Raw genomic sequence first — 13,723 nt, 5'->3', positions numbered from 1 at the left:
TCCCTTCCCAACCACTGCTTCCCTTTCATGTCCCTCGAGTCTTATAACTGCCATCTGGTTTCTGTACAAATTGTAAATAGCCTTTCGCTCCCTGTGTTTTACCCCTGCCACGTTCAGAATTTGAAAGAGAGTATTCCAGTCAACATTGTCAAAAGCTTTCTCTAAGTCTACAAATGCTAGAAATGTAGGTTTGCCTTTCCTTAATCTTTCTTCTAAGATAAGTTGGTTGTTGGTTGATTTTGGGAAAGGAGACCAGACAGCGAGGTCATCGGTCTCATCGGATTAGGGAAGGACGGGGAAGGAAGTCTGCCGTGCCCTTTGAAAGGAACCATCCTGGCTCTAAGATAAGTTGTAGGGTCAATATTGCCTCACGCATTCCAACATTTCTACGGAATCCAAACTGATCTTCCCTGAGGTTGGCTTCTACCAGTTTTTCCATTCGTCTGTAAAGAATTTGCGTTAGTATTTTGCAGCTGTGACTTATTAAACTGATAGTTCAGTAATTTTCACATCTGTCAGCACCTGCTTTCTTTGGGATCGGAATTATTATATTCTTCTTGAAGTCTGAGGGTATTTCGCCTGTCTCATACATCTTGCTCACCAGATGGTAGAGCTTTGTCAGGACTGGCTCTCCCAAGGCTGTCAGTAGTTCTAATGGAATGTTGTGTACTCCCGGGGCCTTGTTTTGACTTAGCCTGTGGTAACATATTGTCCCCCCACACCTTCACCCAGTAGTTTGGGGGTTGTTTAGGATATTTGGTGCAAAATTTATGCCGAAGAGTTACTGCAGAATTGGTTTCACAAAACCAAAATACACGGCAAGCACACTCCGCACTAGTGAAAGTATCCATTTTAACTGTGCACTAGGTTGGTGATCCTGGCTGTGGAAAGGATTATTGGTGCACTACGTGAAACAAACTTGAGGTTGATCACTACAAAATGACACATCTACTGATTATGTAAGTTACCACAATAAATTTCTGTATCACTTCCAAAATTGTTAAGGCCTTTTTGACTCACCCTGTTTGTGGTAAGTCACTGTTATCTCACTATCCGATACTATACCACGACAAATGGCTAACTGTCCATCTGTCGGCTGTCAGTCCGTCCCTCCCCACCCGGTTTCCACCAGAACAGCCTGACTGGCAGCCCTCTGTTTACTCACTGCAGAGAGCAACTGGAGCAGGTGGCAGCACTGGAGGAGACGGGAGCGGCTCCCGAGCGGCCGCTGCCAGCGGGCGGACGGCTGGCCCCACTGGGCACGGATGGCGGCCGGGACGCGGGCGGGGCGTCCGCACTGCTGACTGCGGAGGTGCGGCGACTGGAGGCGCACTGTGGCTCCCTGCAGGAGCAGCTGGAGGAGGCACGCCTTCTGGTGAGTGCAGAGTGCGGACTCTGTCGTGGGGTATCCTCCACCCATTTTGCACCTGTTGTCAGGTAAACTAGTCCTACTTGTTACAGAATAAGCCTCGGTAACTCCACAGTTTTGGTGGATCGCCACCTGGGAGTACTGTTGAAGAACTTATCTTTAAAATGTATAGCCATAACCTTCTTTTTAAGTTCCTAACTGGAAGCTTACCAATCTTCAGTCCCATTTCTAAGGTCCTGTCACAGATGATCAGATATCTCACAGTCTCTAATTATATTTACTGAGAGTTAGTTAGTATGGACACATGCAGATCATAATTGTTCTTATTTCTTCCTAAGTACAGTATAGATGAAGTGAACAAACAGGGGGTACCCAAACAAAAGAAACTGGAATAACGTTGCCATGGGTGGAGCTTGTGCTGTACGCATTTCTGCCGCAAGGAGTGTATAGCACAACTCATTGTCAGTTCAGTGCCACCTGTGTTGTCAACCTGGCTTTTTCTGTTCATCTGCAGTGCTTGTTTTTGCTAGCGCTGTTTTGTTCTTGTTTCATTTTTTAAGATGGCAATATTAAATGAACAACGTGCAGCTGTGAAATTTTGTTTTCTTCTTGGTAAAAATGCTGCTGAAACTGTTCTAGTAAAAATCCTGCTGGAACTGTTCTAGTAAAAATCCTGCTGAAACTGTTCTAGTAAAAATCCAGCTGAAACTGTTCTAATGTTGAAAACAGCTTACCAAGATGGCACTATAGGAAAAACTCAAGTGTACAAGTGATTTGCTCGATATAAAGATGGGGACGTGTTAATTGATGACAAACCTCATTCTGGACATACATAAACTGCCCGAATCAACGAAAAGTTTGCCTCCTGGTCAGACCGTCAATCAGACCTTTTATTTGGAAGTGTTAAGAAGATAGAGCAACAGTGTTCATCAAAAAAGACCCAATTTGTGGCAGATAGGAGATTGGGTCTCCCACCACGACAACACACCTGCACACACAGCCATCTCTGTCAGACAGTTTTTGCCTAAAAATGGCACTGTTCAGCTGCCCCACACAACGTATTTGGGCTGACTTGGCTCCATGTGACTTTCTTTTATTTTCTCACATGAAAAGGGGCGTAAAAGGACACCAATTTGGAAAAAAAGGGTAAATCCGTCAGTCATTTCTAAAGATTACTACAAAAAATGTTTCTAACAGTGGAAGCATCGATGGGACAAATGTATTGGTTGTAAGGGAGAGTATTTTGTAGGGGGTAAGGTTGTTTTGTAAAGAATTTGAAAATATATAGCTTTTAAAAAATAATTCTGGTATTTTTTTGGGTTCGCCCTTGTGTGTTGTGTCACATTCATTTACATAGAAAAAGTCTCAGCACTGTTATTAGTCACAAATATTTTTCAAATGACCCAAAACATATATTCTGCAATGTAGGAAAAGATAGACTGCTACCTGCACATTAATGTGCAGACAGGAACATTTAAAAGATACTTACACGTGAGCTTTTTGGCCATAGCCTTAGTCAGAAAAAGAAAGAGAAACACACACCATTCATTCACGAAAGCAAGCACATCTCATGGCCAACTTGATCACTTCAAACCAGAATGCAACCGTCACATGGCACAGAAGCAGCAATCTGGAGGGGGCGGGGAAGGAGAAGGGAAAGGAATAGCAGTGTACGGGTGGGGAGGGGGGGGGGGGGGGTGAGGAACTAGAAAGCCAACAGAAACAGCATCAGGAGATTGTGGGACAGAGAGGTGAGGAAAAAAGGGAGCAAAAAGGAGAGGAGCAGGGAAAGATGGATGGGTGTGTCAGCAGATGGCAGCAAACAAAGTTGGAGATGAGAATGGGGAAGGGGTGATAAGACAGGGGGGGTTGAAACTGTTAGATGAAGGGTGTGGGGACAATATTCTACCATAGGTTGAGGCAGGGATAATTTTGGGACTGGAGAATGTGTTGTAAGGATAACTACCATCTGCGCAGTTAAGAAAAGCTGGTGGTGGAGGGGACGATCTGAATGGCTCGGGTAGTGAAGCAGCTGTCGAAATCGAGCAATTTATGTTCGTCAGCACGTTGAGCCGCACCGTGGTCTACTTTGCTCTCGGCCACTGTTTGGCAGTGGGTGTTTGTTCTGGTGGACAGCTGGTTGGTAGTCATGCCAATATAAAAGCTGTGCAATGATTGCAGCAGAGCTGACTTATGACATTGCTGCTTTTGCAGGTGGTGCAGCCTCTGATAGGATAGGATAAGCCTGTAACAGGACGAGAATAGGAATTGCTGGATCAGTGGATTGGACAGGTCCCAATCTTGGGTCTTCCTAAGGGATATAACGCTTGTGGCAAGGGGTTGGGAGTGGCAGTGGCACAAGGATGGAGCCCCAAACACTCCGCCAAACAGCACTCCTCCCTCCCCCCCCACTTGCACACTTCTACCTCTGCCCCTTCCTCACTCCATCCAAATCACTCCTTCCATTCCACACGATAGTTGCATTCTGACCCGAGTCGACAGTCCTGTGCGCGTGAGGTATGCTTGCCTGTGTGAATGAATGGTGTGTTTATCTCTCTCTTTTTCTGCTGAATGCTGTGGCTAAAAGGTAATGTGTAAGTGTCTTTTAACTGAGCCTGTCTGCAACTTACTGTGCCATTTTTACGATAAGTAGCAATCTATCTTTTCCTACGTTGTTGGTATTCCAACCTGGAGTTTCCACTGTTTGGAAACACACATTGTCTGATTGTCTATTATTCATTACTATAAAATATGTTCTCTCAGCTCAGTTCACACGAACAGAAATGCAACTGAAAAAATTCCCGAGGCTGGGCTAAAGAACAGCCGCAGACTAAAAGTGGAATGAACAGAATGAATGAGAGCTCAGACTGGAGGAAGAGTTAAAACCTAAAGCAGACTGGCTGAAAATGGAGTTGGTGTTGGTCCTATAGAGACTCGAATTAGGATATCACTTAACTTTGTTAATTTATAATAGTTAACAAATTCCAAAGGTCAGAAAGTTCATCTTTTATTGGCCATTGATTTTGTCAGTGTATTTTATTTGTATATTATTTCTTATGAGCAGTATCTATTAGGCTAAGCAGTACACATTTATGCCTATGCAGTGGAAATCCCAGATTTGTGACTATGGGATCCATCTTGTATGTTAAAATTTAGTTATTGAAAATTTAGTAACTTCTAAATAGACACTCTCACTCCTTACTGGAATCAGAAAAATGTGGCTGTCAAAAGTATATCAACATATCCTGAAAAAATTATAGTCTTTTGCTATAATTGACACAGAAAGTTTGGACCAGATCAAATCTTTAAATAACTCTATCTTTTAAACTAATTAACGTAAACCCTTTACTGTAAATAGCTCTTTTTTATTTGGAAGTGGTCTTTCTTTCAGAATTTACCTATTAGCTCATATGCTTTTCCCTTCATCTAACTGTACAAAATTTTATAACTACAATAACTTTTGATTTCCATTGTTTCTGACAAAACTAATTAGCTCATTGCAAATGAGACAACAAACTGAATGACCTGAATAACAAAGTTATGTGGGGGGAATTTGTTTCTACTGTTTTGATAATATGCATCCTACGTGCTTAATGTAGTAAATTTAACACTGGAATTTTGAAAAGAAAGTTAGTGAAAATTTTATGTAGACCTTAATACATGACATAGGAGGGCATACACAGTAGCACGGTGCATATCAACCTGCTTTGTTACAGAGAGAAAAGATGAAACTGCATTTCCAGCTGTGTGACTGGGAGAATACTGAGCAAGGTGGTGCAGTGGTTAGCCCACTGGACTTGCCTTCGGGAGGACGTCTGTTCAAACTCGTGTCCGGCCATCCCGATTTAGGTTTTTCGTGATTTCCCTAAATCACTTCAGGTCAAATGCCAGGATGATCCCTCTGAAAGGGCACGGCCTACTTGCTTCCCCATCCATCCCTAATCCCACGGAACTGATGACCTCATTGTTTGGGACTACTCTACTGCCTGCCCTCACCATGTCTCAAGTATCAAATTAATCTTTTCCCCACAGGCGTGATATAACCTTGCCTTTACAGTTGTAGTTGATAGATTATTGGCAGAAGGCGATGGAACAACTCCACTTAAGTAAGAGTCCACTTCAGACTCAAGTATGTACATTTTCACCAACAGAAATCTGCTCTTGTTGGAACAGAAAAAAGGTGACTTTGTTTCCCTTAAAAAAAAAACTCTGAAAAAAAGTGGGGAACCAGCTACCACAATCTTCATTCCACCTTCCTAACTGAAAGTTTTGGCGTACAAAAATATTTGCGCTCTTTTAACATAGAACATTCTGAATGCTTTTAGCCAGTCTCTGTTTGTGGTTAAGCCCTCATAGACAACATCTCGCTGTCTATATATGTCTCTCTCCATTGTCCCATTGAGTTACAGTACACACTCCACTGCAACTGTGCCCTCTCTCACTACTTACTCTGCCTCCTTTTCTCCTCTGTGTGGGCTCTAATCTCTCTGATTTTATCCTCATGGTCTCTTCGGAAGATATACGTAGGAGGGAGCAATATACTGCTTGACTCCTCGGTGAAGGTACGTTCTCGAAACTTCAACAAAAGCCTGTACCGAGCTACTGAGCGTCTCTCCTGCAAAGTCTTCCACTGGAGTTTATCTATCATCTCCGTAACGCTTTCGTGATTACTAAATGATCCTGTAACGAAGCGCGCTGCTCTCTGTTGGATCTTCTCTATCTCTTCTATCAACCCTATCTGGTACGGATCCCACACCGGCGAGCAGTATTCAAGCAGTGGGCGAGCAAGTGTACTGTAACCTACTTCCTTTGTTTTCAGATTGCATTTCCTTAGGATTCTTTCAATGAATCTCAGTCAGGCACCTGCTTTACCGACAATTATTTTTATATGGTCATTCCATTTTAAATCACTCCTAATGCCTACTCCCAGGTAATTTATGGAATTATCTGCTTCCAGTTTCTGATCTGCTATATTGTACCTAAATGATAAAGGATCTTTCTTTCTATGTATTCACAGCACATTACACTTGTTTACATTGAGATTCAGTTGTCATTCACTGCACCATGCATGAATTCATTGCAGATCCTCCTGCATTTCAGTACAATTTCCCATTGTTACAACCTCTCGATATACCACAGCATCATCCGCAAAAAGCCTCAGTGAACTTCTGATGTTATCCACAAGGTCATTTATGTGTATTGTGAATAGCAACGGTCCTACGACACTCCTCTGCGGCACACCTGAAATCACTCTTACTTCGGAAGACTTCTCTCCATTGAGAATGACATGCTGCGTTCTTTTATCTAGGAACTCTTCAATCCAATCACACAATTGGTCTGATAGTCGATACGCCCTTACTTTGTTCATTAAACGACTGTGGGGAACTGTATTGAACGTCTTGCGGAAGTCAAGAAACACGCCATCTACCTGGGAACCCGTGTCTATGGCCCTCTGAGTCTCGTGGACGAATAGCGCGCGCTGGGTTTCACACGATCGTCTTTTTCGAAACCCATGCTGATTCCTACAGAGTAGATTTCTAGTCTTCAGGAAAGTCATTATACTCTAACATAATACGTGTTCCAAAATTCTACAACTGCTCGACGTTAGAGGTATAGGTCTATAGTTCTGCACATCTGTTCGACGTCCCTTCTTGAAAACGGGGATGACCTGTGCCCTTTTCCAATCCTTTGGAATGCTACGCTCTTCTAGAGACCTACGGTACATCGCTGCAAGAAGGGGGGCAAGTTCCTTCGCGTACTCTGTGTAAAATTGAACTGGTATCCAATCAGGTCCAGCGGCATTTCCTCTTTTGAGCGATTTTAATTGTTTCTCTATCCCTCTGTCGTCTATTTCGATATCTACCATTTTGTCATCTGTGTAACAATCTAGAGAGGGAACTACAGTGCAGTCTTCCTCTGTGAAACAGCTTTGGAAAAAGACATGTAGTATTGCAACCTTTAGTCTGCCATCCTCTGTTTCAGTACCACTTCGGTCACAGAGTGTCTGGACATTTTGTTTTGATCCACCTACCACTTTGACATAAAACCAAAATTTCTTAGGATTTTCTGCCAAGTCAGTACATAGAACTTTCTTCACCCAAATTAACAAACACACACAGAGCCACTTTACCTCTCCCACCATCACTGTTCCCTCCTTCTTTCTCTCCCACTGTCAATGTCTCCTCTCTCTTCCATCGTCACTGTCCCTCTTCTTCTCTCTTTTGGCACAGAAAAGGGCAAGGTGAGGAAGCAGAACTAAGCAGCTGGCTCCTCACTTTTCTGTCATTTGCCTTTTCTGTGCTCTGACAGGGGCATTTTTTCCATTCTCCCAAAGTGGTCCTACTACATCATCAGTTACAGTTGCAGTGAGCACAGGATTATCAATATTGGACCGTGGGTCAATGCAAATGTGTCACCTGGTCAAATGAACCACATTTTATAGGTAAGTGAGCACTGTATCAAAACTGGGCTGTTTTTCTTATTGTGGGTTGATTTTAAGTCATCGATGTATTGCGAGATTCCGAGTCTTGACTTGTTCCCTGTAACAACGGTTATCTTCTTTTCCTAATTTCCAGGTTACCATCTTGTTTTTTCTTGATGTTGTAGTTCTGCTATGCGGTTAATATATTTGACTGCTGACATCTTTTCTGATTGTGGAGGGGTGAGGGCTATAAGAGAGCTTCTACATTCAAACACTCACTACGAAATCACAAAACATGGTACCATTTATTCTTCTGTGTTCAAATAAGTTCTCAACTCACAACAACTGACAATTAATAAAGCTTTCTAGACACATGTTCATACAAGATGCTTCACTGCTTGATCAAAACCATAAGCATGGCACAGAGTGTGTATAAAAACATTCATTTTTATCTAGTGCTCTACATTTGTCACAAGGCTCCTTTCTTCTTTGGAGTCCACAGCACGCCCCATGCACAACAGCAAAGTGCAAGTGACCCCTCACTGGCCAGTCCAAATTACTCATTCGACGTCGCTTTCTGCGCTGTGCCCATAATTTTCTTTCTCATATCTGCATCCAAATTCCAACAAACCGGGAACAGTAGTTGTTGTTTATGCTGCTACTAACTAAAGTTGCAAAATTTGCAATTTCACACACACACACACACACACACACACACACACACACACATCGTGCAGTGCATAGTTTTAGTACAAGGAACGTGAGTCATGTTGCAATGCTTTATAGCAATGTGTACCACTACAGTGGCAAGTGATAGATAAGTTTTCTCCCCGTCACTCAGCCGTAGCCAAGCCAGCAGCACCTAATGTTGCTGTACAGAGCAAATAAAGAACTGCGAAGTAATTTACGGAGAAATTAAATATTTAAACAATGTTACAAGACTTTTCCAGATTATGTAAAACTATGAAAATGTTAAGTACCTACATCTACATCTACATCCACACTCTGTTATGGCGGAGGGTACTTTTAGTACTTCTAGAGGTTCTCCCTTCTATTCCAGTCTCTCTCTTTTTTGAGTCTCAGAGTGATCCACTGATTAGTTGCCACAAAAGTGCATATTATTAAAGCTATAAAGTTGTACTTTTGCAGTTGGGTTCAATTTTATATAAAAATATTCTGTACAGGTTTTCATAAAGGTGTCTCTATAACTTTTTGAATCATTAGGTAAATACTTATTTTTGTATCAATAACTGTAAAAACAAGTTAGATTAACTAACCTTTATAATGAATATACAAAGCTGAACTGGCATCACTGTCTTAATTATATGTAATAATGGAGCTGTACAACTGCAAGATGATAATGTAATTTGGTCAAGACACAGAAGTTAGAAAAGAGACAATTTGGCAGTCACAATCTACCCTCAGTTCCACATGAAAAATTCTGTGAATTTAAATTTAGGAGTTATCAAACTGAGATTTTTAAAGAACATAAACAGGGTACAGTTTTACGTAGAGAAAAACTGGGAATTTGTCAATCTTCACCTGACACTGATGTAAATAATTTTGTAGTCAAAAAGGGAGCTATTTGAGCACTTATGCAGGCATTGGAAGTGATCTATCTCCAGTTGTTCCGTTTGACATCTGCACCGAGACTATATAAAGACCGACCTGTCTTCACCTAAGAGGTTATTTGACTGTGTCTGCTGAGCCTCGGATGGTGTTAAAAATGACTGGCACAATTGTTTTTTCAATCAATTTAACCATCGTGCAGATTTAGTGCAAATGTGTGAAAAGAACTTTTGGGTCAATGATTTTGTGGAAAGCCTGTGTTTCATTTTAGATGTTTTGTTCTGTGTCCCACCCATTGCGTTATAGAAAACCATGTGGTAAGTGGTGTACTTTATTCCCCACTTTTAAGGCGAGAAATTAACTGTACATAATTAATGGATGAAACAATAGTTAGTAATACTTGGAACTTCGAGCTGAAACCATCTCTGAAATGCGATAAGTGCTGATTGTGCACTTTAATTAAATAAACTGATTGATCAAATGACAGTAGACTTTTATTTATTGTCCTCTGAAGTATACACAGGGAGATAGAACATTTTATTTCAGTTTCGGCAAGCTGAGTTGTAGACTGAAGATTACGGTCAGCATGTTCTCCAACACTTTCCGGCTGTCTGCCCAAATTATTTTCAGCCTCTTGTAAAAGGCAGTGGTATTAAAAAACACAAAGACATGTCAAACCGAACAACAAACCTAAAATTTTTACCTGCCGCCCCACAGTTTTTTGTTACAGCAGGTCAGTGATTGTGTCCAGATATGCCACATTCCAAATGAACGGCTGCTTGAAACATGCACCGTGCCACAGACAATAACAGTGTGAGCATTCACTTGGGTTTCCATAGGACCTTTCACACCTCCACAGTCATTCACTACAATTACCATTGAAACAGTCTTAACTTGATTTATATATTAAATATCCTTTGAACAGAGTGATGTTTCTCTCTTCTTTTTGGAAGAAAAGGATGTACCATCCAGTCTGAGGTAAAACATGCAGTATAATACAGACACAAATAATGTTGCTGTTTTTATTGGAGGATTGCAGGCTGCGATGTATCCAGGTATCAGTTTCAGGACAAGAAATGTAGAAATGGGAGAAACATCTCTCTCTCCAGAGGATATGTTGTAAGAAATTTTACAAAAATGTACAAATGCTGGAACTTAAATAGTGGCAACCATTTATTCACAACCGATACAAAAGAGTTACATGTTGGCACCTGTTACTGTCGTCCAAAGTAGTCACCAACTTTGTGTAGAACCTGTTGCCAGCAATGTGGAAGGCATAGCTGTGAGGAGGGGGCGTGAGTCGTGTTTGGGTAGCTCAGATGGTAGAGCACTTGCCCGCGAAAGGCAAAGGTCCCGAGTTCGAGTCTTGGTCCGGCACACAGTTTTAATCTGCCAGGAAGTTTCATATCAGCGCACACTCTGCTGCAGAGTGAAAATTTCATTCTGGAGGCATAGCATACCATTAGCAGAGCCTGTTCTGTTGATGGTGCGAATGGAGTGATCTACTGCCTTTCGAATCTCTGGAACAGTTCTGAAGCAAAGACCTCAATGACACTGTCATGCTGTATGACCTCTGGCACATTCAATCTTGATCCAACTCCATTGTTCCTGTTTTGAAAACTTAGTGACACCATTACATTAGACCAATCGCTCACAAGTGACTATGTTTCCTTCGATTGTGCGCACGCTGGTGACGTGGGACGGGCAAGTCCATTTGCTCGGAGGTAAGGTAGGTATGTCAACAACACTTGCTATCAGTGACAATAGTAGATTCCGTTGCATAGTGTCTCCACAGCAGTGTTGCCATTATTTAAGTTGCAACCTACATATATAGTGTTGTCTGACATACGCACAATACGTGCACCCAGAATCACAGACGGGAAGAGACAGATAGTTGACGAATGAAAAATTTTATATTGGCTTAAAAAACATTAGAATACAAATATATGTTCATCTTTCTTTTTGTACATATCTTTTATATTGCATCTTCACCCTGCACAGTGTTACGATACTTATTAAATGACATATAGTTTATGGCTAAACCAAAATAAGGTATATCCCACAGATCAACTGCACGCCTTTTGTTTGATGGCTTGCCGTATGGTAATGACATCTTCCACCAGGAAACTGTTCATGTCACAAGACCAGAATAGTTGTGATACAGTATTGCGAGGAGTGTAATGGTGAACTCATGTTCATGTCTTGACTAGCAGATTCACTTGCTCCGCGTAACTATGCATTTTCATTTGGTCTGACATATCTCTGGAAACCTACCAAGGGCTTCTCAAATACACATCATGCATGATCAGTGCTGTATTGTTTTCTAAATTTGGACAGATATGCTGTTAAGTAGGTGGTCACAATATTTTAGCCATATTTGAAGATGGTACTTAGTTTAAAATCATGCCTTGTGTCTTAAATGAGATTCTCCATAAGGAGATGAATGCTTCATTTGTTAACACCAAATGAAAAACACTGGAGGAAAACAACTTCAAAATTTTAAAATGTAAACTTTCTTGGCTATAAATGTCACAGTTAATAATATGTTCTGGGCTATTATGCTGTGGTCGAACGAAGTTCACATTTAAATCCAACATTTCATCCCCGTATACTCACTACATTTTCAAGAGGGATCGTAACTTCTTTGCATGTCCGATTCACACCCTGGCACACTACTCACTGCAGCAGAATTCTGTTTACATGTGCTCCTGTTCAGTGGGGTGGTGCCACGTGCTTAGAATACCTGGGTGCAATTGGTAATGGGTTGTTGTTGGTTGCCATCATCCACTGTTGCCATCAGCCCCTGGTGGAAGACTGGTAACACATCTTCTTTAGCATTAGATGTGAAATTCCTGGGGTGTTTTAAAACCTCTATGGCATCTCAGTATAGTCTTTCATGATATCTGCTTGTGTCACTCGAGTCCAATCAAAATGAATGTGGTGGTCTCACAGCTGCAAAGCATGTTCCACAACAGCTGATCTACTGATCTTCCCCCCTTCTGTAATTGCCCTTTTGATCTTATAGTCGTTTTTTGACCATTCTTTTTGTAGTGCCCTCATATACCTCCCCATAACCACATGGAATCTATAAATTCCTGCTTTCTCCAGTGGTTGGCACGGATTTGTAGATTACCGCGATGTTCTGTTTTTTCAAGATTTTTCCTATGCAGTCAGTAATGTCCTTAATGAAAGGCAGGAAAACTTTTGATTTGAACAGTGCTTGTGCATCACTACGATTCCAATGGAACAGTCTTAACGCTCTTTTTACCTTGACGGACGAATAACCATTCTTGAGCTATGCATTAGTGAAAATGTTTTAATTCTGTGTCGAGCAGCTCTGGTTTGCAGACGTTCCTTGCTGTCTCCGACAACGTTTCCATGATGCCTCACTTTTGTTGTGCATTGTTTGAATCCCAGTATAGGTAATGGTCTGCGTGCATGGGTTTTTGGTAAACTGTGTGGCCTAAGCTAACACCTTCTTTCATGAAAACTAGCATATCAAGAAAATTTCTCACTGAGATGTTTGTCAAAGCACCCTAGTTTCTCTCTGCCATGTATCCCGAAAATAAACATATTATCCACGTACCAGAACAAAATATTTGGTTTCTTGTTGACAGTTTCCAGGGCCTGCTCCTCGAATTTTTACTTAAAGAAATTTGCTATAACTCTGCTTAAGGGGCTCCCCATAGCCACACCATCTGTCTTTCCCCATAGCCACACAATCTGTCTATTCATAGAAATTGTCATTTAATTTGAAATACATGGTTGTGAGGCAATATTTAAACATTTCTGCAATATTGGGAGAAAAAGTCTGGTTCAGCTGTCATGACGCCTCACTGAGCGGAGCCATGATAAATAGTTGTACCACATCAACACTTAAAGTAGTAAAGGAGTTTTGTTATTTGGGGAGCAAAATAACTGATGATGGTCGAAGTAGAGAAGATATGAAATGTAGACTGGCAATGGCAAGAAGAGAAATTTGTTAAAATCGAGTATAGATTTAAGTGTCAGGAAGTCGTTTCTGAAAGTATTTGTATGGAGTGTAGCCATGTATGGAAGTGAAACATGGATGATAAATAGTTTAGATAAGAAGAGAATAGAAGCTTTTGAAATGTGGTGCTACAGAAGAATGCTGAAGATTAGATGGGTAGATCACATAACTAATGAGGAGGTATTGAATAGGATTGGGGAGAAGAGAAGTTTGTGGCACAACTTGACTAGAAGAAGGGATCAATTGGTAGGACATGTTCTGAGGCATCAAGGGATCACCAATTTAGCATTGGAGGGCAGCGTGGAGGGTAAAAATCGTAGAGGGAGACCAAGAGATGAATACACTAAGCAGATTCAGAAGGATGTAGGCTGCA

The 13,723-nt window shown here is 41.4% G+C and overlaps 1 protein-coding gene across 2 annotated transcripts in view; it reads left to right on the top strand.

Moving 5' to 3' along the window:
• Window positions 1–13,723, top strand: part of LOC124718915 (leucine zipper transcription factor-like protein 1) — a 58,956-nt gene that overhangs the window by 19,643 nt on the left and 25,590 nt on the right. For both annotated transcript variants that reach the window (XR_007005939.1, XM_047244569.1), the window contains exon 4: window positions 1,171–1,375. Coding sequence is in view for 1 of the 2 variants with exons in the window: in XM_047244569.1 (XP_047100525.1) it covers window positions 1,171–1,375 (205 nt within the window). In the remaining variant the exon portion in view is untranslated. The remainder of the gene's footprint in view (window positions 1–1,170; window positions 1,376–13,723) is intronic.

Source organism: Schistocerca piceifrons, chromosome 10 (genome assembly GCF_021461385.2).
Source record: "Schistocerca piceifrons isolate TAMUIC-IGC-003096 chromosome 10, iqSchPice1.1, whole genome shotgun sequence".
Taxonomy (NCBI): domain Eukaryota; kingdom Metazoa; phylum Arthropoda; class Insecta; order Orthoptera; family Acrididae; genus Schistocerca; species Schistocerca piceifrons.
This window is presented reverse-complemented; position numbering and strand designations above follow the sequence as displayed.